Genomic DNA, 27,239 nt, shown 5'->3' with positions numbered 1-27,239 from the left:
GTATCGTTCATTGCTTTCGTCAAAAAGAATTGTATCATAATTGTGACGTCGATGCATTCCAATTAATCATGCTTGAAACCTCAATAAACTGTTAATATTGACTATTTTCTCCACTTTTTGCTCCATCACAGCATCTACAAATATGAATAAATTCATAAATATGATTAAATAAAGTTACTGTGTGCAGTTTAGTGACAAAGATCAGGCCTCTTTGTGTAACTAGTGACCTGAAGGAGCCTACCTCAAATGGGTCGTGATTTCTTTGCCATGCAGTCACAGCCATACAGTTACCTAAAAAAGAAAACAAACAAATAATAAAAACTGCTGTTGTTATTATAATACTACCATAAAACAAAAGTTTATTTTTTATATATTTTACTTTTTTTAATTTCCTTTTTTTCAGATTGAGTTTTACGAATTGGATTCTTTTCAAATTGCGTTTTATTGATCACATTCTTTTCACTTCTCGCTCTTAATGCGCACATTGACCAATAAAAATATTGTCGCTAACGTCCCGGCAATAGAAATACGTCTTCGCTCCTCACTCCAGAGGAAAGCCTGCCCCCAGATTTTTTTTTATTTAAATTTGATTTTTTTTTTTTATAAAAAAGAAGTATATTCTTTTTTGAAAAAATATAATAAAATCTGAAAAAACAGCAAAGTCACTCTCAAAGCCTTTTTTCATTAAAAAGTTTTTCAAAGTAAAATTTCTGGGTTGCATTTTTTTTTTGTAGTTTACAAAACATCATTTTCTTAAATTTCCATTCATAAAATGTCTTTTTTTTTTTTTTGATGGAACAAAATTCACTCCATAATTTAGTTGCATTTTCCTTGTGAAAAATGACATATTTGCATTCTATGCGGCTGCAGTAAAACATCTGAGGTCAACGCGTGAACTCGCACTGGGTTTTCCTGGGGATCAGAGATGCGTGTGCGAGGTTTGCTAAGGTTGGGGGGAGCTGACTGGAAAGGCCAATTATCAGCATCAGTGATCGGCAGCAATCATATCGAGACAATTTGTTGATGCATGTGTTTCACAAAGGTTCGGAGTCACTTCCTCTGCTGCAGTTTACTAAAACCTGCTGATCATCTGTAACCTAGCTGCCTCCCGTGATGTCATCAGCAGTAGAAAGGTCTTTTAAGCTCTGAAAACAATTATCTCCCTTTTTGTGCAATCCTGTGGTGGAAACCCATAATTTATTAGCCAACAGCATTTCATGGTTATTATACAGTTGCTAATGAAATAAACTACGTATCTGGCTGGTGTCTTTAAAAAGAGATTAAGGAAACTGGGAATATAATTGTTTAGAAGAAAGTGGAGGAAGAATTAGCTTTTAGAGCCCAGTACACTTATTTATGTCCATCTATCTGACCCACAGTGGCAAGGCGAGAGACAGGAGTTCTGCCCCAATGCCAAAGTGGTCCTGGTTGGCTGCAAGCTGGACATGAGGACGGACGTCAGCGTCATGAGGGAGCTTTCCAAACACAGACTGATTCCTGTTACCCACGAGCAGGTGAGAGCGACATTTGTTTATTTGTTAGAAACGGAAAAGTGTCTCAGCTTATTCCGCTTTCTGGATTACATATAGTATTAAATCCATAAACATTTGCCGGTATCAAACACAGACTTACCAGCAAACTCGAGGCAAAGTAACTAATGGGATTGATTACTTTCCTTCCCTTTTGTGCACGCAAACACAACTTGTGAAAATGGATTTGGAGGATGACATTTGCTCCACATCGTAACTTTAGCGAATACAGACACGCGGCGAGCACAAAAGGAGCTGCGGCTACACAAAGACGGAGACAAACAGCAGTTGTGTGATAAAGCTATTGTTATGTTTGTGTCTCGCAGCAATGAACAGCGGCACGGATACATTTTAATTGCCTATTTCCATGTAAATGTGAAATCATACTTCTTGGCAGCCTTTTGTCAACAAATTTTTTTTTTTTCCCCCCCACGCTAAACAAAAGTAAAGAACCTTTACAGAGTTTCAGTTTGGTGCGTCGGGCATCTCAGATTTATCCTGTGGGATCAACATTTAATGTTACACCAAAACACACCACTAAAAAGTGTTATAGCAGCCATAATTTAAGTCAATATTATCCACAGTAATTACAAATTCCTCTGAGTTGAGATGCACAAGACAGAGTGAGCTTTGGATAAAATGAGAGTTTAAGGAAAAAGTCCAGCATTGGTCTAATTTATTTTTTAAATTCAGATAATATAAACTTATAAACAGAACAAACCAAAAATAAAGCACTGATAAAATAAATTCTAAGTCATGTGGTGGAGAAGGCTGCACAATATTTCGCTAATACGTATATTATCATCGCAATATTGGCGTATGCAATATTTATATTGCAAATGTCTGTTTGGAGTGCAAATAAATGTTGCCTAATATATTCCAACTATTAAGAACTTAAATGTTTCACACTAACTTAGTATTTAGCCATTTGGACAGACATTAATGATGTTGCCCAAAATGTCACAGAGTAATTAATGGACTCTGTAATGGACACAGCAAACACGTGGTTTCCCCTGTGACCATTTTACGTTGATGTTTTTCTATTTAGAGTCAGTTTTATCTGCCAGGTTTGTGGGTACAAACATTGATTATGACTTTTGGATTCAAACACTCTCATTGTGAAAACACCGACAGACAAGCAGTAAAATACAATCTACAGCAAACAAATTATTCCTGTATGCTTTGTGCCTTATGTTTATGCAAATGTCATCTGCAAAGGGGGGGGGGGGGAGCAGATGCAAATTAGTGTTGGATTGAAATCTGCAAATACTGTGTTTGTTAATTAATATGCACTGTCCCTGTTTTAAATAAATAAATAGGGGGGGGGGATGAAAGAAGAATGTGCTATGTTTACACAAGTACACAATAAAATATTTGTAATCTAAAGCTAAATTATCTGTGCTGGAAAATGAATGCTCTGAACATATCATCCCCAGTGTGAAGCATGGTGATGGCAGCATAGTGATGTGGGAATGCAACTGTGAGCTTCACCTTGCAGCAGTGGGACAGTTCAGATCAAAGCATATTCATGCGTTACAATGGTCCAGTCAAAGTAGAGACATAAACGATGCTCTGAAACTGTAGCATAACTTGAAAAGTTACTGTTAACAAATTTTCTCTATTTAATTTGACTGAGCTTGGGGTATTTTTTGCAAAGAATGGGGATATATTCTTGCTTTTACATGTGAAAATCACAGAGAAAACCCCTCCAAAAAAAAAAAAAAAAAAAAAAAAAAGACCTGCAGCCGGAACTGAAGCAAAAGCTTGTTCTGCAAAGCGTTGACTCGGTGGGGCTGAATACAAATACATGCCGCACTTTTCAGATTTGTCTACTTTTCATTTGAAAACCACGCATCCCTTTCCTTCTACTTGACAGTTATGTGCTACTCCAGGTTCGGCCCATCAACACATAACCCAATGAAACACGTTGAAGATTGTATTTGTAGTGTGACACTTTGTGGGGGGGAAAAAAAGTTTATTAATAATAAAAACGATGGTGTTGTGCACCACCAGGAATAAACTGAGCCTTTATGTTTGCATTTTACACTTTGCAAGGACAGTCCTTAAATATTTTATCGCTGTAGGGAGGAATTTTTTTCTCTCTTTGCCCCAACAAGCTATCAGGCTTTTATTACTGCAAGTGTGATTTGTTTTTCTTTCTGTGCGACCAAGTGTAATGGCCTTATATCCACCACACCAATGAATGGATGATCTAATATGAAATAAATCGACACAACGATCCCTTTTAGAGAGCAGGGTTAAAAGACTGCAGTGCTGCTTTTCCCCTTTGTGACTTTGAGGACTTTTCTAAACCAACCAAAGCGTATTAAAGGGGGACTATAATGCGTCTGTGTATGCCATCAATGTTTAGCTTCAGGGTTCTGCGCAGTCTGGGAAATCAGGACATTTGATTTTAGGACCTTTTTGGGGGGAAATGGTTATTTTCACTTTGCAGATTCCCTAGAAACTGTTTTCCTAGGGTTGTGTCCTTCCTTCTCTGTGTTTTTCATACTTCCTACCTTACTTCCATGCTCCCTTCCTTGTTTGCTGACTTATTTCCCTCTGAGTATCTTTCCTTATAATCTAACTTCATCGTTCTTTCATTGTGTCCTTTCCTAAGTCCTTTCCTAAGTCCTTCCAGCCTACCCCTTATATGACCTTTCTTCTTTTCTTCATGCCTTTGCTTCTTTCCTTGTGTCCTTCCTTATATCTTTCATACAAGGAATTGTCTTCTTCCTTTACTTCCTTGTGTCAGGTTTCATTCCTTTAATGTGTACATCTTTCCTTTATGTAATTTCTTCCTAGCTTGCTTCTTTCTTTTTTTGGCCTTTGTGCCTTCATTTTTTTTCATTGTTGAATCCTTGCTTCGTCCCTCGTGTCAAAAATTGGAGTCCCTTCATTTCTTTCTTGTTTCCTCCTTCCTCACTTTCCTGTGTTCTAGCTACCTTAGTTGTGTGCTTCTTTTTTCTACCTTTTGTCATCCTTTCCTTCCTTCCATATTTTCCATCCCTTCTCATATCCTTTTGTACTTGTGCACTTTCATTCTTCCTTGTAACTTTCTATCCTTCTTTCCTTGAGCCCTTCCTTCCAACCTTGTGTTTTTCTTTCTTTCTTTCTATCCTTCCTACCGTCCAACCTTGTGTCCTTCTTAGTATCCTTCCTTCCAACCTTGTGTCTTTCTGTCTATTCTTCCTTCCGTCCAACCTTGTGTCCTTCTTAGTATCCTTCCTTCCTTCCAGCCTTGTGTCCTTCTTTCTATCCTTCCTTCCATCCAACCTTGTGTCCTTCTAAGTATCCTTCCTTCCGTCCAACCTTGTGTCCTTCTTTGTATCCTTCTGTCCAACCTTGTGTCCTTCTTTGTATCCTTCCGTCCAACCTTGTGTCCTTCTTTCTATCCTTCCTTCCATCCAACCTTGTGTCCTTCTTAGTATCCTTCCTTCCAACCTTGTGTCCTTCTTTCTATGCTTCCTTCTGTCCAACCTTGTGTCCTTCTTAGTATCCTTCCTTCCAACCTTGTGTCATACTTTCTATCCTTCCTTCCTTCCAGCCTTGTGTCATTCTTTCTATCCTTCCTTCCGTCCAACATTGTGTCCTTCTTAGTATCCTTCCTTCCAACCTTGTGTCCCTCTTTCTATCCTTCCTTCCGTCCAACCTTGTGTCCTTATTAGTATCCTGCCTTCCAACCTTGTGTCCTTCTTTCTATGCTTCCTTCCGTCGAACCTTGTGTCCTTCTTAGTATCCTTCCTTCCAACCTTGTGCCCTTCCTTCTATCCTTCCTTCCGTCCAACCTTGTGTCCTTCATAGTATCCTTCCTTCCAACCTTGTGTCCTTCTTAGTATCCTTCCTTCCAACCATGTGTCCTTCTTAGTATCCTTCCTTCCAACCTTGTGTCATACTTTCTATCCTTCCTTCCTTCCAACCTTGTGTCATTCTTTCTATCCTTCCTTCCGTCCAACCTTGTGTCCTTCTTAGTATCCTTCCTTCCAACCTTGTGTCCTTCTTTCTATCCTTCCTTCCGTCCAACCTTGTGTCCTTATTAGTATCCTGCCTTCCAACCTTGTGTCCTTTCTATGCTTCCTTCCGTCCAACCTTGTGTCCTTCTTAGTATCCTTCCTTCCAACCTTGTGCCCTTCCTTCTATCCTTCCTTCCGTCCAACCTTGTGTCCTTCATAGTATCCTTCCTTCCAACCTTGTGTCCTTCTTAGTATCCTTCCTTCCAACCTTGTGTCCTTCTTAGTATCCTTCCTTCCAACCTTGTGTCATACTTTCTATCCTTCCTTCCTTCCAACCTTGTGTCATTCTTTCAATCCTTCCTTCCGTCCAACCTTGTGTCCTTCTTAGTATCCTTCCTTCCAACCTTGTGTCCTTCTTTCTATCCTTCCTTCCGTCCAACCTTGTGTCATTCTTTCTATCCTTCCTTCCGTCCAACCTTGTGTCATACTTTCTATCCTTCCTTCCTTCCAACCTTGTGTCATTCTTTCTATCCTTCCTTCCTTCCAACCTTGTGTCCTTCTTAGTTTCCTTCCTTCCAACCTTGTGTCCTTCTTTCTATCCTTCCTTCCGTCCAACCTTGTGTCCTTCTTAGTATCCTTCCTTCCAACCTTGTGTCCTTCTTAGTATCCTTCCTTCCAACCTTGTGTCCTTCTTTCTATCCTTCCTTCCGTCCAACCTTGTGTCATACTTTCTATCCTTCCTTCCTTCCAACCTTGTGTCCTTCTTAGTATCCTTTCTTCCAACCTTGTGTCCTTCTTTCTATCCTTCCTTCCGTCCAACCTTGTGTCCTTCTTAGTATCCTTCCTTCCGTCCAACCTTGTGTCCTTCTTAGTATCCTTCCTTCCAACCTTGTGTCCTTCTTAGTATCCCTACTTCCAACCTTGTGTCCTTCTTTCTATCCTTCCTTCCGTCGAACCTTGTGTCCTTCTTAGTTTCCTTCCTTCCAACCTTGTGTCCTTCTTTCTATCCTTTCTTCCGTCGAACCTTGTGTCCTTCTTAGTTTCCTTCCTTCCAACCTTGTGTCCTTCTTTCTATCCTTCCTTCCGTCCAACCTTGTGTCCTTCTTAGTATCCTTCCTTCCAACCTTGTGTCCTTCTTTCTATCCTTTCTTCCGTCGAACCTTGTGTCCTTCTTAGTTTCCTTCCTTCCAACCTTGTGTCCTTCTTTCTATCCTTCTTTCTGTTCAACCTTGTGTCCTTCTTAGTATCCTTCCTTCCAACCTTGTGTCCTTCTTTCTATCCTTCCTTCCGTCGAACCTTGTGTCCTTCTTAGTATCCTTCCTTCCAACCTTGTGTCTTTCTTTCTATCCTTCCGTCCAACCTTGTGTCCTTCTTTCCTTTCTATCCTACCATTATTTGTACTTTCTATATTGTGTCCTTCCTTCCTTTATTCTGTTCTACTTACCTTACTTATGTCCTCCTTCCTTCCTTCCTTCCTTCCTTCCTTCCTTCCTTCCTTCCTTCCTTCCTTCCTTCCTTGTGGTATTTCAAGTTTCTAGTTTTTCCATGTTTCTATGTTTAAAGCTTCATCACTGTAGAAATATCTTCCAAAGATCCAACGCTGTCTTTTTGGGGCAACATAAAAAACGATGCATTTGTTTTTGTAACGGACTCACGTTCTGTGTGTGCAGGGCACCGGTTTGGCGAGGCAGATCGGCGCCGTGGCCTACACCGAATGCACCTCGAAGTTCTCCGAGAACAGCGTCCGCGACGTGTTCCACGTCACCACGCTGGCCTCCGTGTCCAACATCCATCGGCCTCAGCTCAAACGCGCCGCCACACGTCGCCCCCACAAGCGGATCTCGCAGCAGCCGCCTCGGACTGAGATTAACGAGCACCCGCCTGCCATCAGGAAGGACCGAGCCAAAAGCTGCGTGCTCATGTAGCACCAGAACCCGCCTGTGACCCGATCTGCGTCTGCAGACGGACACGAGCTCCACTGCACATGAACTTTTATAATTTATCAGTGAATTCTTGTCAGATTTTTTGCACAGCAGCAAGAGAAATATGGCGAAAAATTTTGAATGCAGTCCCGTGGAGTTCTTAGAAGGATTTTTTTTATTTTTTTGTCAATTTTTTGCAAAGCGCTGCTTGGTTTTTTTTCTTTGTGGCTGTGCTATCAACCCGTGGAGGCCGACGTAGCGGCGGAAACTATTTTACTTTAAAAGCTTTTACATGAAAAATAAGGACAGAAACAGGCTAGTTTGGAAATAAAAATCACAAAAAAGTGAGCAGGGGGGGAATAAAAGAATAGTTTCATATTTGAAATCCTGCTTTTGTCTTCATATGAAAGCACAATATGATGCAAGAATCTGTACATATTAAAGAATGACGTCTTCTGTTTAACCTCGTCTTTTAAACTGAAAAACTGGGCAGAAATAAAACTAAAGCCTCGTGAGCTGATATGACATTCATTTCCTTAAACCACAAGTGCTTTAATATGGAAAATTGCTCATTATGTAACCTGAAGTGTTGTGTACTTTTTTTTTTCTCCAATTACCAAGGCTAGTGGGTCTAGAAAGGATTTAAGAGGATGCATATTATGTTGTACCTGCAGCTATGAAATAAAAAAACAAAAACCTTGGTCTGCCTAGTGGGGAAAAATATTTTCTCTTATTCATTCAATAATATTAAGGTAGATTTAAGTTAATGCTTTAATTTAAATTAGAATACAAATGTTTTTCACATTGAATATGTATAAAGAAATGGTTGTCCAAATGGTTAAAAAAAATGTAATTACTTTGCCCTGATTTAAAGGGAAATAAAAGGTAGAACAGAATTAAAAGAATCCCTCTAATGTGAAAATATAAAATAAATGCAAACCTTCTTCCACAAATCAATATATGAAATGTGTACAAGTACATTTCTACCATGGCCCCCTTTATTCTAATAGCCAAGGATAAATTCTACTAATTAATTCACAAAAATAAGACTTTGACCATTAACATCCATAATTAAGGATGGAATAAAATGAATCATTATCTCATAGGTGAAATTCAACAAATCTTTCATATCCATCCATGAGTACGATCCATGAGTATGCTACTGTATTCAAATCAACAGAGGAACGGGAATAACCGATAAAGTGCAGAAATATATTTACTACTGAAAAAAAAAAGAGCAAAACTGTTTCTATTGTTAGTTATAATACCCCTTAAATGTCCTGCTGGTTTTATTTTGTTCAGCATGTCTATGTATTATTTGGAACAAGCAGCTGTGTGACAAAATTAGCACACCCCAATAAATGTTCAGCTCTTTCAAGCAAATGTACGGATATCTACGTCACGCTGAATCTTTATTTTCTTGATCTTAAGGAATAAACACAGATTTTTTTTTACCTTGTTTGATGCATCAAACAAAAAAATATAGATAAAAGTGTGTAAAGTTAGATGCTTTCTGTAGCTATTTAGCAGTCTCTGATTTCTATGGTGAAAGTCCCCCCCCCCATATCTCCATGCTTCACAGTTGCTGTATTTTATTCATGGCCAACATGTCCTCCGTTCTGGTTTCCCAACAATTCAACTTTAGATTCATCTGTCAAAAGAACATTATCTCAGAAGTCCTGGTTTCCTCCTTTCAATAATGATTAATTAATAACAATCATCTTTATTGTCATAGTGCCGTACATTCCAATAAAATCCATCCTCTCTATTTAACCTTGGGGACAGAGGGTTGTCACTGTGCAGCAACCAGAAAGTGCTCTTGGGCTAACGGTCTTGCTTAGGGACTCAGAGTGGCAGTCTATGGGATTCAAACCCAGAAATTAAAAAGCTGATTTCACAATATTTGAGACATCCTTAAATCCCCTCACCAGACTCACAAGCTGCTACAGTCGTCTTACTGAAGATCTGAGACGGCATGTTTGATCCCACCATGATGTCCACCCCCAATTTCAACGGAAGCACAACAAAGCAAATTATAATTTTTTTGATTAAACCGAGAAAACCTTTTTAAAAATACAGATCTGAGCCTTATGTGATATGGCTGTATGCGATCTTTGCCACTTTCCTTAGGAATAATTGTGTTTGTGTCCATATTTGAAGCTGGATCACGTTTTATAGAAGGAGGGTTTCATTAAATCTATCCATAAACAATAACTATATCACACAGTGCTGTGGCCATTTCTTTCACACAACTTCAGCCTATGTACCAGAATCCAAACGTAATCCTCTGATATTAGAAATGAACGCAGCCGCTCTGGTCTGTATTCATGAGCGTCGCGGTCTGACCTTTAAATGTGACTTTTGTTCCAGTTTGTTTCCCACCGCCGTGGCTGAGACCCCACAGCAAACTCGCTGCCTTTGTGAGCAGTGGCAAAGTGACATTTCACAGCATCGCTGCCACGTTCCCATGCAGGGAGCGTGAGGTCATTCCACATGCCGGAGGAGAAACTGGGGCAAAAACCCCCGCCAGGAAGGAGAGGGTGTCCACAAACGCACAGAGACCAGAATAAAGACCAGCTTACATTCTTACCAAGTAATGCTATTTACAACAGAAACATCAGGGAGATACATAATTGTATCTGCGTTTCAAGCATCCATCCCTTTTCGGGGAAAAGTCGCATTACGTTAGAGGAAAAACTCGCAGCCTAAAAATGACCCGAGCCTCAGGCAGCGAGTCCACTCAGCCTGTTGTTTGTTGCTGCCAAAGATAATGCAGGAGATACTAAAGATGTCGCACATTTAGCCAACAGTCATCCCTCTTCCATGAGCTGCATTACCTGGTCTCAAAGACTCAAATTCAACCACCGCCGCGGAGCGTAATGCAGCTAATGGACACCATTTTTCAGCTGCTTCCCATTAACTAAAAGGGAATCTCTGTGCGAGAGGAAGCCAGAGATAAGTTGGCTTGTGAAAAACGAGCTTGAGATGGCGTAGAAGGGTGGCGATCTAAGAGTAGAAAGAGAGGGAATCATTTTCTGAGCTGCTACATGTGTGCAGCGGTGAGATTAGTTTCCATGTTTTACATCGTCAGGGACCTCACAATGGGCCCTCCGGCTTTAATCTCTCTATGCACTCAGTTGGGGGCTGATTACTGGCATTATAACTACAGAACAGACATATTTGTAAAAACTTAAAGTGGCCAGTTGTAAGATTATAATAAGGTGTTATTATTTTTTTTTTTTTTACATTTACCTCACAGTGCAGCCAAAGGCAATGGTGGTAATTAGAATACAATTCAGCTCTGGGCATGAAAGTAAACCTTGAAAACGTTGCGACGTGACAGAACCGGGCTTGCGTGAGAAAAATAAAGAAGTTTAAAGGATAAAAAGAAGAGCAAACTTACATGAAGCAAACGGAGGAGAGAAGATGAAAAAGAGGCAAAAAACAATTGGGAGCTTTGAGGAAGTTTTCCTGCGATAAATGTCCTTTTAAGTCAGCAAAATGAGCGCCGTTCTAAAGCATGAAATTAAGAATTTCCAGGAACAAAAGGGAGTCTTTAAAACCTGCGTGGATCCAACACACAATGTTTTTGCAAATAAAAAAAAACTAAATCAGCGGTGTGCAAGTTAATTTCTGAGTCAATACTTTGTAGAGTCGCCTTTGGCTGCGAGTACAGCTGCAAATCTTTCAGGGGGCCGACATTTTTTGACCAATCCTCGTAGCAAAGTTGCTCAAACTCAGTCTGGGCGGATGGGAAGCATCTGCGAAAATCAATTTTCAAGTCTTGCCACAGATTCTTAATTGTATTCAGGTCTGGACTTTGTGCCATTATAACACATGCAATATACTCCGGCCAGCCATTAACAGAGCACCGCAGTCTGTTGCAGCCTCTGATGGGGTGTCGCTCAGGTTTAGATCCATTATCCCCACATCAAGAACAGCACGCACACAGCATTTACACAGCGTAACGCTTCCACCACCAAGATGTGCATCTCCCGTTCAGGGCAAAGTGCAGCGTTAGTTTTCATGAGCTTTGCATGAAGTGGGCCAAAAGGTTCAGTTTTATTCTCATCTGAGCAGGGCACCTTCTTCTAAATGTTCACTTAATCGCCTAAATGGCTGCTAAAAAAAACTGCAAACAAGACTTTCCTTCAACACAGACTTTCTTCTTGACATTAAAGGCATACTATGCAACATTTTTCATTTAATTAATGTGTTCCATACCGTTTTGGATGATTAAATGAGTAATTTCAGGTCGAACAAAGGTTTTCTCGGCCGCCCTGGTGGTCTGTAGGGGAAATACCGTACTTGTAATTGCAGGAGCCCTCGGCCCGCACCCATAGGCTCAGTAGTCTCGTGCAAGACCGCGAGAGTCGTTCTTGCTTTACGGCGAGAACTGCTACACGCCCCCAGTGAAAGGCATGCTCGTTGCTAGCGCAGTGGCGATATTTGTGCAGTTATCATGGCGGAACCAGCGAGAAAACAGCGAAAGCCCATGTCGGAGCAGGCAAGAAAGAGGAAAAGGGTTCTGGACAGAGAGAGGAGTCGTACACGGGTGAAGATCGGGCAAGCTTTTTCCGAAGGGCGAGAGCTAAAAGAAAAAGAAGGCTGCAAGGCTGACGCGCACCTCGCGTTTCTGCTGATGCGATTGTAAGTAACATTGGAATGGTTTCTCTCTGTCTGTGTGCATGTTCATACTTTCACTGTGTTAGTCATTGTTTGTACTGCCGTTTTTTCCACTTTTCGTTGCGTTCGCCTGTCTGCTAAGCTCAAAACAACCGCGCCTGGCTTGACGGAGAAACCAGAACAGCTGAGCATCTTTACGACAGTGCACTTTTACTTTCGCCCTCTGGGGGGAGCCTCGCTGGAAAATCAACCCCAGTTGCATAGTATACCTTTAATAGGTGTCCTGCCAATAGATTCCCCCACCTGAGCTGTTGATTTCTGCAGCTCCTCCAGACTTACCATGGGACGTTGAGCTGCTTCTCCGATTAATGGACGACCGTGTTTTTGTAGGTGTAGGATGAGATGATTAAAGCTGATTATATTGTTTTGTAACCCCAACCCTGCTTTAGATCCGACCACAACTTTCTCCCTGGCCTGTCTGCTGCACTCCCTGGTCTTCATGATGCTGTTTGTTCCCTGATGTTCTCTGACAAACCTCTGAGGCCTCCGCAGATTAGATGGATTTATACGGAGATTAAATCAAACGCAAATTTACCCTATTTACTGATTAGGTTACCTCTGAACGGATTTGGCTAAATTTCTTTTCATTTAGGGTTGTAGAGTAAAAGGGTTTGGGATACTGATTAATGCATGCCGCACTTCATTGAAATGCATTTCAGTTTATGGCTATAAATTGACAAAATGTGAATAAAATAAAATACAAGAGGCATGAATATTTTTGCAAGGAACTGTAAATATTGCTGTGATCCCTGCAGTGGTGGCTGGCCCAAAGGGGGCGCTAGGGCGCTGCCCTCCCTAGATGTGGAGGGGAAAAGTCAAAATATATTTAGATTTCAAAAGTATTATTAATGTCAGTTTTTAAGTAATAGTATGTGGCTACATGTAATATGAATTATTAAAACACTTCTACTAATTAACTTAGTAGAAGTCATTTAACAGTGCATTTCCACCGACAGAACGTAGCATTTCTCCCGTAGGGCTGTCACTCAAGGAGCCCCACAAGTGTAGCGAAATAACCAATGGTATAATGTTGCTAGGGAAAATGTATAAATATTTGGCCAATCAGCATCGCCAAAATAAATGGCTTTGGGGCTACTGGAATCATAGCCCTTGCTGCAAAGTGATACAGGTATATGGCAAGCCATTTTAACATAAAGTAATGTAGCTAGCTGTCAGTTAGGAGACACACACATTTTGTCATGTGGTAAGTGAGTTTGAATATTGGGCTATATGTTGAAAGGATTCTGAAAGGTGCTGTGAACATTGTATCAGGTACATAATTTTGTCAGCTGATAATTTTTTTTTTTCATATTTTGAAATTCAGTTGTGTTTCTGTTGTGTTGTGAAACCCAATGTGTCATTGTGAAACTGTTTGGCTGAAGATAATGACAGTACAGTATAGTGTATGCCTACTTTGGTGACAAATAGTGAATTTTAGTGTTGTATTTAATACTGTTCCTTTCCAAAATAAGACCTAATATAGCTGAAAATGGTTGAATGTATATGTAAGCTGCTGATTCTGAGAAGGAAATTAAATGCTTATTGTGGAATCTTAGTAATTTTCCGACTTTTAATTTGATGGCATGTACTGGGTTAGGCAGGGAAATCTATTGGCCAGCCCCACCAAGATTTTTTTTCACCAGCCGCCACTGGATCCCTGCCCTACACAAATTAATGTTCGCCAAATCAAATAACACAGAATGATAAAAAAAAAGGGCCATATCATGGGATGAAAAACAAAATTACCTTTTTTCGGAAGTATGTTGACGGAAAAAAAACAACTGAGAAAGGAGAAATCAGAGGTAAAGAAAACTAGTGTACTAGCAAAGTAAGGGAGTTTTTATTATAGCCCCTTTATAAAAAGCAAATCTCTTGAAAAGTAATCCAAAGCAAAATATGCTGAACCATTTTTAAAATGAAGCAATTCGCCCAGCTGATACTTCTTTTTGCCCCGGGAGGGTTTTTGTCTTTTATCCCTGGGTTAGGACAGATAATGAGGGGGTGGATAAACCAGTTCTGCTGCATGAGAGAGCAAAGTTACCTTCTTGTTGATGCTCAGCGTTTCTAACCACAGTTAGGATGACTAAAGCTAAAGAATGTGCTCCTCGGTCCTGTTCCTCAGGATGTTATTGTTCAGTCAGTCTAACCACTTAATCAACAGGCGAGAACACGACGTAAGGGATCAATGTGGCGCAGAGCAACAACAATTCTGCAAAGCAAAGGCAAAAATAATCCTTTCATTAAAAGCAGACTGAGAGAAAATCCTTCACAGATGAAAATAAAAGGTCACGCGCGGTTTTTGAATTATGATTACGGAAATATTCTGAATAGTTATTAGATTGCGCACGTTTTATTAACTCTGTCCCTGATATCTCAATAGGCTTGCAATGCGTTTTGCTTGGTGCAAACTGGGATTCTGTGGAGCTTTTATCAGCAGTCAGTATGTTACAAACAGTAGACAGCAGTCTGAGCAACCTCAGTTTGTAAAGAGAGGCAACGTTAAAGCTGACAGCTAGTTAGAGTGGTGCCAGTTTTAAAGTGGATACCAGATCCAATTTTAACAACTTTATAGCGGGAAATGCTACTTTTTATTTTGCTGTTTTTTTCCATACATTTGAATCACCCTTACTCTGATTATTCTTAACTCATTTTGTTCCTATATAGTTCTCCACATGGAACATTATTGGTAACAAGATGACACGGCCTTCAGTTTAAATAGTCAGACATCTGAGTGAACAACAATCTAATGAAAAAGTACTGCTGTCCTCAACATTTGTTTAATAGCACAAGCATTTCAAAATCATTTTAAAACAGCAGAAATAATTACCACTGTCCCCAATTTGGCTCACTGTTATCCTGACTCAGCTGCAGATAGGATACTGACTACTCGTATTTTCTCTAATCATATGGAGGGATTTTTGCTCACAAAGGAGAGTTTTCGATTATGAACAGCTTAAGTTTGGACTTTAACTAGGCCTCTGGTTTTGAATGATTTTAACAACTAAAAAGCAGAAAACTGGTGTGCATTTATACTCAAACCTCCCAAGTGTTTACTGTGTTGAAATACCTTTAACTTTCCACATCTATATATTGATCCGTATTCTATGCTAAAATGGCCCCGATTCAGTCAGACAGGGCTGATATCAGCCATTAATTTTAAAGTCTTGCCACAAGTCAGTTGTATTTAGGTCTGGACTTTGACTAGGCCATTCCAACCCACACTTATGTTTTGATCTAAACCTTCCCATGGTAGCTCATTGTCCTGTAAGAAGGTTAAACTTCTCTATAATTTCAAGTCTTTTGCAGCATCTAGTGCACTGCTCTCAAACTCCAGTCCCAGAGGGCCAATCTCCTGCAGCTTTTAAATGCAGCTCTGCGTCAACACACCTGACTCAAATGTTTGCTCATTAGCAGAGCTCTATAGAGCTTGGCTGCATGCTAGTAATGCAATTTAGGTCCTCGAGGATCTAAGTTTGCAACCACTGATCTAGCATTTCAGATGATACAAAGTTTGCCCCACTGCAAAGGTGGCTGATGGTGATGAAGACTTTTTATTTTTAAACTATGCGAAAAATGAGTCCCGACATACTAAAATCTTACTATGTAAAATATTTGGTACAAAACAATATATTTGTCCACTAAAAACTAGTGTTTTTGTATTTTCTTTAATTTATAGTAGATAGGACCACATCTACCTAGTGACTTAATCTTTTTGTTTTATTTTTTCCCATTGAGGCCAAAGGAATTTACAAACCTGATATACATTTTTGTTAATGAAGTAAATGTGTAGTAAGCTTTGGATCTATAGGATATAACAGTAAAATTACCCATAACAGTAAGCTCAAGAGAAATATTGAAGAAAATAGTATTTTTTTCCCTAAAAATATGTATAATATGCTTCTTTAACAGCTCAAAAATATTTAAAAACAGATATACAAATACTTCTTATTCCCACTTGAGTGAATGTCTAACAACTAAGTAACTAGTCATGTGACAATTTTCCCAGTTTCAGGTTTTATCCGGTTTGATTGTGACCAATTTAAAAAAAAATAGATAAATACTTGACAAGCTTACCCACTGCATTGTTTTTAGGAGATCGCCATGATTCTCTGCTATTTCTTGAGTTCGGACCGTATTTATCTGACTGTGGCTTACTCTAGGAGGCACCAAAAGCTTAAACTTAAAACCCCGGTCACTGTCCATCATGAACTCAAAGAAACAGAAACAAACAAACATTGTGCATCATAGTGATTTACACATTCCTTTGCTACAAAATATAATAGTTTTTTGCTACGTTAAAATACTGGATGCTTAAAATTGCTAATGGGTTAGTTTATTGATGAGCAGTTAAAGGAACAGTTTAATAAAAGTTTCTTTATTGACCTGTGAATACTTTTGATTTTATTGATTTGAGATCACGTAACAAAAAGTCTGGACATCGCTGATCTAGCAGGTGCTTCCCTCTGACCATGATGCTGCCGCCGCCGTGCTTCATTGTGCAGATAGCGTGTTATGGATTACACACATTAATTTTCCACATTTTTGTCTCATCTGATCTTTTTCTACGTGTCTGCTGTGTTGCCTACATGGATTAAAACAGGCATTTGGTTGCAGTTGGTGTAAAAATAAATTAATGACGTTCTTTTGTTATTGTTCATGCAAAAACATTTTGCTTATTGCCTTTTAAACAGGACCAGGATCTGTCTGGATATATTGCTTTTCTCTCACGTTATTATATGCGCCATTATCTTTTTAGAAGCCAACTAGGCTTGGGTTGATATTTCATTTTAACTCTGCTGTAAAGTAGCACTGATCACTGACCACCGAGGCTCAACCCTTCTGCAAATTTAATGCGCTTCCTGCTTGAACGGCGTCCATAAAAACGCACCCCGAGGCCCTGAGGGGAAGTCGACGGCTGACGGGATCGCTCCTTCATCGGTTCTGTCTTTGCTCAAATTCACGCTCTCAGCATCCAGAGGGATGGGAATTTTGCAGCAGGGAGCCGGGAACCGCAGAAACGATGCAACAGTAAATGCAGCCAAACGGTCGCCGTGTCCACGAGAGGAAGAGTGAGTTATTAAAAATTCAGGAGCCATTTATGCTGTGTGTAAAATTGAGCTGATTAAAAATAAATGCACCGTCTGACTTCCTCTGTGCCTTAACAGTGAAGGCAACAAGGATGTGAAAGTGTAAATACATCTCCAAAAGCAGTCATGCCTACAATGTCAGGGAATGCATCAAGGGTTATGGCAACTATATGGTTTTTTTTAAAAAAAAGAAAGAGAAAAAGGAGAAGAATCAAGTTTCTGAAATTGAGTGTTCCACACAATGGGAGCTTTACTCATTACCAGAGCCGTACTGAATCTGTCTGGAAGCTGTTGTGGCTTTATGAGAAAAACCAGGGTGCGTAATTTAAAGAAAAAGCTGTTTGTACAGCAGCCAAGAGGTGGAACCAACATGAGGATGAAAATGTGACAGATTTAACGCCACGATTCAACAGGGATCACCACAGCCAAGTTAGCAAGAGCCGTCGAGGTCATCGTAGACGAGCGCCAACGTTATTTACAGCAGCGTGACTTCAGAGAGACGGCATAGATATGTATGAACATCTGAGAATATCTGGAGCACATAAATTCAAATCACTGACAATTGGGATTCAGTCGTTATTAGGCTTCATGTCCCCCCGGCACCTTTTATAATTAGATTTTTTTTTTTCCCTCTTCAAATGACATTTATCTAGTTGAGAAGATTTTTAATATTTTGATTAAACACAAATCAAGTTATTAGAGACGCACCGATCAGGATCTTTGTTGCCTGTTTTTAAAAAACTTTTGATCTGCTGAGCAGCCGCTTCAAAACAGGGTTTTATTAACATTTTAAAACAAAGACAACAATTACAGAGATGACATTTGGAAACCTGTGGAGTACCTATCTCCTGTTTTCAATTAGCTTAGTTAGCACAGCTAGCAAGACTAAAAATGCCGTCTCCATGGGTATGAAAGTGATTTCTATATGCAGCCTTTTTCCTGACTGGTTACAAGCTTAAAATAAAAGATTGATCGTCATATCCGTAATACATTCAGCATTCCTATTATCTGCTTTAAGTCTTGCTCTCTCTCACTCTTTCGCAGCCTGAATGAACAACAGACATGTTGTAGAAACGTTTTTGCATCTGTACTTCCTCCGACTCACCGAGAGTGTAAAGTCTGCTTCTCTCAGTAACAACTTCCACACCAAAGACTGTTTGTGTAAAATCAACCTGTTGGCGCTTCCATATAGTACCTAATCGGTCACAAAAAGATCAAATTTAGACATTTCCAACCAGCTAGGATTGTTTTATCGCCCCACAATCGAGTTGAAAATCACCTGGCTGACGCGCATCTCTAAAAGTCGTGACTATGTCATATCAGATCGTAGCTTTTTAAACAAATGTTACGGCTTTATTAAGCTCCATGCCTTTCTTACACAAAGATCCATCTCCTGTCGCATTTAGCAGGGGAATAGATTAACACCCTTGGGTGGTGGGAACAAATCAACGGCCTGCTTTGTACATGTTTGCACACAGATGTGCCGTGTCAAAAACAAACCAGCAGAATGAAATGGTCCAGATGGCCCCAAGCAGATTGCTCTGTGGTGATTTCCCATGTGGGACAGAGATGTCGTTCTTATGGGACGTGTTGGTCCACACTGTCTCACAACTCAGGAACTGAGGATAAAAAATGAAAAAAAAAAAAGTCATCTAGTCTGACACAGACACAGATTTAGTTGTAAATTAGTTACTGTAAAAGAGACACTAACAAAGATATGTATTTAAGTGGGGAAACGGCATCTTGAGACCATTTAATTGTCTCAAACGTTTTCGTTTCCATGTTTAGGATAGGATCTACTTGCAACAGGTAGATCCTATAAAGCTGCTGGAGTTCTACTGAGTTTATGCTGTTAGGGCAGAAGCTGAGTTACTTTACATTTGGTCTGGTCAACAAGACTCTTCAGATCTTATTTTCCATGGCACTGACCAGCAAACAAACAATTTGGAGGACGGTAAGATCAATTTACTTTACTCTGATCATGATCTCGAGAAGAAAAAATAATTAATCTTGATAAGCTTTAGACGAAACTCCATCACACACGGGCTTAAACCATAGGGCAACCAGACTTTCACTGAGTTTTTCTGAGGATGTTTAGACACTTATTGACAAAGGCTCCTGGATAGACGTCGAAACGTCTTCAGAAAACGTGAGCGAAAATCCGGTTGCGTTCGATTTAAAAATGCTTGTAATCCAAAAAGGACTTTTGTTTTATATAGCTTACAGATATCAGGTGGTTTTCTCATGACCTGACTACAGGGCCTTCTTAATTTAAGCAGTGGAAGACGCCGCTTCTAACAGTTAAAGCTAGGGACACCTCATCATGACGTGCACGTTAACAAAATTTCCAGGAAAAGCTCCAGGACCGGACGTCTGAAAGCCCAAATTTTCTCTCAGATCACCGGTGAGGTTCTGTCATGTCCCAGTCCCCAACTAACGCACCATCTCAGGGTTAAATTACTACAAGCCTGCAGCCCTGATGTCCCTGTTCATTAAATCCTTTGAATACCTGGTGCTGATTGCCATCACAGACCCCCTGCAGTTTGCTTACCGTCCAAACTGGCGGATCGATAGAACTGTGGGTTCAATAGAAAAAAAAACGGTGTCAACAAAAAGTTCAATAAAAGAGTTCAACAAAAAGTTAAATAAAAGAACAGTGCATTCTAGCCAATCATGTAGGTTAATACTACGGTCATTACATCCTCCCAACCAATCACAAACGCAGACCCAGGAAAGCTCTGTCAGCCTTCAAAAGGTTCATAGAGCACGAGTTATTTTTCTCTTTTTTTAAGACTTACTTTGGTTGAATAAAGGGTTGTGTTTGAATCCATTTATTTAAGCATTAATCAACAGCATAAAATGGCCAGGGCTACACTTAAAATGTATGTTTTTGAATTTTTTTGATAATTTTCCATATCGATCAATATGATTTCTATTTTATCGATATGCCTTTTTTCTATATTGTCCAGCCCTACAGTGCTGAATCCCTTTATCACGACCTTAACATCATAACCGACAAAATTTATAAAACAATTATTTTTCAGTAAAATTAATGCTTTTATTTTGCACCACTTTAGACGTTCTTTGGATGCATTATTTTAGAAAAATGTATAATTTTGAGGAGAAAGTTGCATCTATAACCTTTAAAGACCCAGTAGACTTTCCTGTACTCCAGAATGTTTGTTAAGCATTACAGGGAAGGCTTTTTTGGGCATGTCTCCCAAACAGCTGCTTGACATGTAGGCAGCGTAATGGTTGTTATATATTTATACGTGCTAACCTGTATGCTATTTATTGCTGCAGTTCTTTATCTGTCAAACATGGAGATTTTCTTCGCCTTCCTTTCCATCCTACTCACTGTATATACTGCCAGACTAAATGTACGTAATTGTCCGGCCTTGGCTATTACAGTTCCAGTTGAATCTAAATATTGCTCAACATAGATGTGGCCTAATTAATTTTCTTGCAACCGTTTCCTGATTTACGAAGATCAACATATGCTAATTTGAAAGCAACCTTCTTTTGCTTTTTCTTTTTTGAAAATAACGTTTTTTTCCTCCCCCCTTAAATATTTAGATGTGAGATTATGCTACTGGAATAAAATGTGAACTAATTGTAAGGCTTTTTACACATCTTTGCCAGGGATGCTCATAAGTGTCCTATTAAAACAACCCAACCTGTCAATGTCACAGCTTAGCCTCCCCATGTCTCGTACCGTAACCCCAGGTTCACATCACAGTAACTGAGCTGAAGGTACGCTAGGATGGAGCTCTGTACTAAAGAAAGTTTTTTTTTTTTTTTATTTAAAAAGAAAAGTAGTGTCCTGATACACTGGCGTCTGGCATTGTACATGTGGCATTTAAAAGGCCTCTGAGCAAACAGTCTGACATTATTGTTTCGAGTGGGCTCTTTCAGCCACCTGGTTTTCAGGGATCTATTGTCAAAGCAATGAATGAGACTAAAAGCAGCGTTTGCATTTATCCTGCAACCAAATGTCAGCGACTCAAACGGCAGAACAGTATGAATAAATCAAGGGGAGGGCGAAAAAAAAACAAAAAAATTTTCTTTTCAGGCTCCTTCACTGGGATTTGATGAAGAAAATCTGAGGTTAAAGTATTTAAAGAAAATGATGTGGGCTGTGTAAAGTTTCAGCAGTTGTGATATACCATTTCAGACTCAGAGGGAAAACAGTCATATTAACAAACATCACTTTGACCTTTAATCAGAAGCTGTGCGAGGCTCGGTGTTGTGCGCAGCCATTCAAGTAGATCTGAGTCCTTGAGGCAAAAAGCTCATTCTGCTTGAGAAGTTGAGCATGGCTTGCAGGAGCTGCAGTGTTTTTCTGCTACTTCTCTGCCCTTCGGTCTAACTCGTGCTCTTTCAGTGAGTCTGGGTTTTCTAAAACATGAACTCATTCCTTTAAAACTGCTACTGAAAGACGATGGTTTGCTTTCATCAAGAATGACACAGATGGCACATTACTTTTACTCCGAGTGCATTTCTGACAAATTACCGTTATTAGCTTAGTGGCTGATTAGAAAACAGATCTATTGTAGGTTTAAAATGTAATAAACTGAATGGATTAACTGTCACCAGAAACAGCCCAGGAGCTTGAATCCCAAATATTAAGTCCCACTGACTTCCGGCCCTACAGGAAGATCCACAAACCCCTCTCTGAGAAATATAAATATGTTTCCTTTACTGTAGAAATACAGACCAATGTAAAGTCTAAGTGTGCTGAAAACCATGTCTACAACTTAATTATACAAACTTAAAAGGAGAATTCACCACATTTTAATAGATAGTTTTTAAGGAGTTGTTTTAAGTGGTTTAGGAATACAGACACAATGGGGAAGTTAACTTTATATGTTTGGTATTATTTTAAAAATTCAGCAAACTGTTTGCCAATTAAAATCCCCCCAAAAACAAATAACAGCTGTTTTGCCAACAAATGTATAGTTAAAAAAAAAAGCTGTTAAAAATTCAAGTTGGAAACCTGAAATATAAGACCCATTAGTTAAGACTGCAGCAGGTAAACTGTTAATTTAATATGGAACAAATCTTTATACCCAAATAAAAAATGTGAACTAAATTCAGAATCATGATATTTTTCAGATTTCTGAGTCAATATTCAGCCATTTTTAAGTTATTGATACATCAAGTTCATAATTAATTTACTGCAGATGCACTAAATCACCACAAATGTTGCCTCACCTGCCTTGGACTCACATATGAACTTCAGTGACATCCCACTTTAATCCATTTCGGTTCGATATGACGTCGGTTCAACCTTTGCAGCTATAACTGCTCCAACTCTTCTTAGACGGCTGTCCACGAGGTTCTGGGGGCGTTTACGGGAAATTTTTAACCATTCTTCCAGAAGCCCTCAGTCTCCGCTGTAGTTCATCCCAAAGGTGTTCATTCGAGGTTGAGTCAGGACTCATCACCACCAAATTTATCCATGTCTCTTAAGGACATTACTTTGTGCTCTGGTGCTCAGTAATATTGGAAGAGGGAGGCGCCATCTATTCCCATAAAGGAGCATGGAGTTGTCTAAAATCTCTTGGTCTACTGAAGCGTTCAGAGATTCTTTCACTGGCGGAGAAATGCTATTCATCCCTCCAGAGAATGAGCCTCCACGGCTCTAGAGTCCAGCGGCGGCGTGCTTTACGCCACTGCATCGGACGCCTTGCATCAAACTTGGTGACGAATGGCTTGTATGCAGCTGCCAATTCATGGAATCCCAATTGGTGAAGCTCCGTTTTCCCTGTTGTTGAGCTAATCTGAACGCCACAAGAAGTGAAGGTGACCTTTTGGCACCACTCACCTCAGCATCCGTTGCCCTCAGTCCATCAGTTTATGTGGTCTATCGCTTTATGACTGAGCTACCGTCGTTCCTAAACGCTTCCTTTGTTATAAAACCACAGAAAGTTGACTGAGGAATATTCATTATGGGGGAAATGCCAGGACAGGCGGCATTCAATCACAGAACCATGCTGGATTTCTCTGAGCACCTGAGAGCGACCCATTTTTTTCCACAAATGTTTGTAGAAACAGTCAACATGCCTTGGAGGTGAATGGAGAACCTGGTTTTGATTATTTGGATGGAGGAATGGAGATCTTTGACAATATAGTTTATTTCCATCTCTTAAATATGGAACCTGGGGAAGAAAATGGACATAAGGACGTTGATGGACAGATAGATGGACAGGTAGATGGAAGAGTAGAAGTAATAAAGGACAGATGGACAGATAAGAAAATAGGTAAATGGATGGAATTGGATAGATAGATGGACTGGAGAACAGATGGATGTCACAGATGTGTGTAATAATGGATAAACGGATGGATGGAAAAGTGAATACATAACATATAAAAGCATGGATAAATTATTGGCTGGATAAATGAATAAACAAGAATGGATAAATGATGGATGGATCATAAATGGGTTGATGGATGATCTACCTGGATGAAAAAGGGAGCAGAAGGATGGAAGGATGGACAGATAAATGCATGGATAAAGAGGATAAACACAGAGATGATTAAATGAACCGATGTCCTAATAGGATGAACGTGGAAGCAAGTATAGTAATACAAACTTTTTCCCACATGCTTTCATTATTCCAGACTTTTACAGTCTGGATAGCAACTCCGTACAAATATGAAACCAGACGTTTGTGAGCAGGAATCTGGCTTTCAATTTAACTAATATGAGGCACGTCATGCAGCAGAAATCTCTAAATAAGGTCAAACAGTACCTAACTTACTGCTTCTGGATGCGTATATACTGTATATTAATAGGTAACTAGATATTTAGCCCATTCAGAGGCAAATATGTCCGGACAATATTGCGTTTTTTTTTAACTGGGGAACAAACTTTATAATTATCTAAGATTTTTAAACTTTACTTTGAGACCTAAGGCCGACAAACCACTGAACCTGCTTAAAATAACTAAAGACGGCAGACAAAAGAGGCACGGTTGTGTACTTCCTGTGATTTTCTTTGGTCTTGTTATATACCGCCTCAAAAACTAAACCACAATTGAAAAGAAATGCCTCACCTAAACATGTTTTGACATGCAGAGCCCTGCTCAGGACACTTGTGCGCCCATCAGGCAAAAACAACAGCGACAATGGTAACTTTGAACAGACACCACAGGAAGAGAAGCGCTGATTAGCAACATTAAACAAACTGTGGTTTAGATTACGCGAAAGAAAACAGAAATCAATTATCTGCTTTTGATTTCTCTTTATATACATCATATTTTAGATGAATCTTACACAAACCAGGCCGATGATGTGTTAAGTTACACAACTGGGCATGAATAACAGAACTGTACAATGGGCAGTGAGACAACCGAGCCGTTGTGGGTCTGTGGCTCGTCACACTGTGTAGCTGCTGAGGTTCTGCAGCTTGTATGTTGCAACTGTGTCCAACAGCCAGCCGCGGGTCACAACTGTGGCCTTCCTGGACAAACCTGTGACACAGAAAGCAGGTTAATAAACAAAAGAACCGAGGATTCAATGCAACAGATTTTATTAAAGCATTTTGTGGAAGTCCACAAAATGCAGTTCAAAGCCTTCAGCTGATCCAAAATGCTGCGGCAAGAGTTCTGATGAAAATCAACAAGAAGGATCATATTTCTCCTGTTTTAGCTTCCCTTCATTGGCTTCCTGTTAAATCAAGAATAGAATTTAAAATTCTCTTCTAACGTATAAAGCCCTTAATAATCAAGCTCCATCATATATCAGAGCTCTGATTACCCCGTATGTTCCTAACAGAGCACTTCACTCTCAGACTGCAGGTCTGCTGGTGGTTCCTAGAGTCTCTAAAAGTAGAATGGGAGGCAGATCCTTTAGCTATCAGGCTCCTCTCCTGTGGATCCAACTCCCAGTTTTGATCCGTGAGGCAGACACCCTATCTACTTTTAAGACTAGGCTTAAAACTTTCCTTTGTGACAAAGATTATAGTTAGAGTGGCTCATACCCTGAGCTATCTCTATAGTTGTGCTGTGATAGGCCTAGGCTACTGGAGGACATCAGGGTCTAATTTTCTCACTCTACTGATTTCTACTGTTCTCCAGTTTTGCATTGTATTACATTGAAATGACTGTCGTCATTTCAGCTTTTAACCTTTTGCTCTCTCTTTTTTTCTTCATAGTAGGTACACCTGGTCTGGCGTTCTGTTAACTGTGACATCATCCAGAGAAGACGGCTCACCCGCTATTACCATCTAATGTAGAACAGATTACTAGATCAATGTGTGCTTCTGTGCTTTTTTGTTTCTCTTGTTGTGTCTCTGTTCTGTCTTCTGTAACCCCAGTCGGTCGAGGCAGATGACCGTTCATACTGAGCCCGGTTCTGCCGGAGGTTTTCCTGCCCGTTAAAGGGGAGTTTTTCTTCCCACTGTCGCTTCATGCTTGCTCAGTATAAGGGATTGCTGCAAAGCCATGTACAATGCAGACGACTCTCCGTGTGGCTCTATGCTTCTCCAGGAGTGAATGCTGCTTGTCGGGACTTTGAAGCAATCAACTGGTTTCCTTATATAGGACATTTTGGACCAATCTGTATAACCTGACCCAATCTGAATAATCTGATTGAACTTGACTTTGTAAAGTGCCTTGAGATGACATGTTTCATGATTTGGCGCTATATAAATAAAATTTAATTGAATTGAATTCTTCTTCTTCTTCTTCTCAAACGAAAACATAGGCGTGGAGAGAAGCATGCCGGCGGTACGTGTGACATGGAGTCAAACTACGGATGAGCAACTCGTAGAATTGCCAAGGCAGCGCGTTTCGTTCCAGTGAGCATAATATTTAACAGTGAGCATTAACACTTCTGTCTTTTTCTTCTTCTACTGTTGACATTTGGCTTCCGGGTAGACGAGCCCGAGTAGCGCCATCTCTCTACGGGGCTGAGTCCGACGTGTGGTTTTTGAACGTACAGTGAGAGTAGTCAGGTCACATCAGAGCGTCGGGCCGTAGAATAAGAACAGATATGGTGAGCGGTGAACTTTTAAACCCTGAGGTTTCGTCGTACAGTTTGAGCTGTATATGAATACCACGACTGAAAATATCGTACAGTGTTTGCCCGGCTTTAGCAATTGATTTGCTACCAGTAAGTCACAACAGCCTCACATCTGCCGCTGCCTACAAAACATGTACAGTCATTTACATGCAGAGCCCTAACTGTAACAACTCTTTATCTTTTTTACCTGAGATAAACTGTTAGAGTAAGAGAGGCAGACCTCATATTAATCTGTGTTTGACGTGACGGTCAGGTTTAAGTCAAACGAACGGTCCTAAAAGTTTAGAGAGATCATTACCTTGCAAAAAAAAAAAAAAAACAGTAGAAAGACACAAAAACACATGAGTGGCACTGAACAGTTGAAGAGATGCAGTTGAAAGCAAATGCTGCGTTCAAGTTGTCGTCGATAGTTGGAAATTCCGACTTTTTGAGGACATTTGAACTGGAATTTCTCCTGGAGGTCAAAATTACGAGTTGAAAGTCGGAGCAACACGACCGTACGGGACTTCAGGATTCAAAATGGCTGCTTCTTGCATCAACATTGAACAAAACTTTATACTTTTAAGTGTTTTTAGCAGTTGCTTTATTACTCATGTGGCAGACGTATGTCCACTGTGGCTCTACGCTCCTTCAGGAGGAGTTAATGCTTGATGCAACCTGCTGGGTTTCCTTAGATAAAAAACTCTTTAACCAATCTGTCTGGATGATTTGATAGAATTTGACTGGTTTGAGATGATGTGTTGTGAATTAGCGCTATATAAATGAAATTTAATTCAATATGTGTACAACTTTTGTACTTTTTTTTTTAGTGTTTATACAACAAGATGTTTCAACACTATTTATATGCACAAATACAGGATAGAACAGTATTATTGTCATTGTTTTCTTGTTAATAGTGGCCATATGAGAAATGAAGAGCTGCAACCTCCGTTTTTAACCAATGTTTTTTGTATCTTTTTAAACCTAAATTATGTGACAGACGGGCTGGGGGGGAAAAACTTGGTGATTTCAATTAGTGTGCAGGAAGGGGATAAA

At 39.9% G+C, this 27,239-nt stretch overlaps 2 protein-coding genes and 1 long non-coding RNA gene across 4 annotated transcripts in view; 1 reads left to right on the top strand and 2 right to left on the bottom strand.

Annotated features, from left to right (window-relative positions):
- Positions 1 to 8,106, top strand: part of LOC105919671 (rho-related GTP-binding protein RhoN) — a 51,466-nt gene extending 43,360 nt beyond the window's left edge. Inside the window, exons 4-5 of the mRNA XM_012855039.3 lie at positions 1,380 to 1,514; positions 7,153 to 8,106. Coding sequence (XP_012710493.1) covers positions 1,380 to 1,514; positions 7,153 to 7,407 — 390 coding nt within the window. The 3' untranslated portion in view covers positions 7,408 to 8,106. The remainder of the gene's footprint in view (positions 1 to 1,379; positions 1,515 to 7,152) is intronic.
- LOC110367169 lies at positions 92 to 19,752 on the bottom strand. Its single transcript, XR_002427274.2, has 3 exons — positions 19,687 to 19,752; positions 18,678 to 18,796; positions 92 to 291 (listed from the first exon to the last, which is right to left on the bottom strand). It is a non-coding gene; the product is annotated as an uncharacterized LOC110367169 (long non-coding RNA).
- A 4,656-nt stretch (positions 19,753 to 24,408) lies between these two features.
- LOC105919682 (BRCA1 DNA repair associated) overlaps positions 24,409 to 27,239 on the bottom strand; it is a 38,353-nt gene continuing 35,522 nt past the window's right edge. For both annotated transcript variants that reach the window (XM_012855051.3, XM_021312035.2), the window contains exon 21: positions 24,409 to 24,652. In XM_012855051.3, the coding sequence (XP_012710505.2) occupies positions 24,558 to 24,652 (95 nt within the window). In that variant the 3' untranslated portion in view covers positions 24,409 to 24,557. The remainder of the gene's footprint in view (positions 24,653 to 27,239) is intronic.

The sequence above is a fragment of the Fundulus heteroclitus genome, chromosome 10, assembly GCF_011125445.2.
Source record: "Fundulus heteroclitus isolate FHET01 chromosome 10, MU-UCD_Fhet_4.1, whole genome shotgun sequence".
NCBI classification, from domain to species: Eukaryota; Metazoa; Chordata; class Actinopteri; order Cyprinodontiformes; family Fundulidae; genus Fundulus; species Fundulus heteroclitus.
This window is presented reverse-complemented; position numbering and strand designations above follow the sequence as displayed.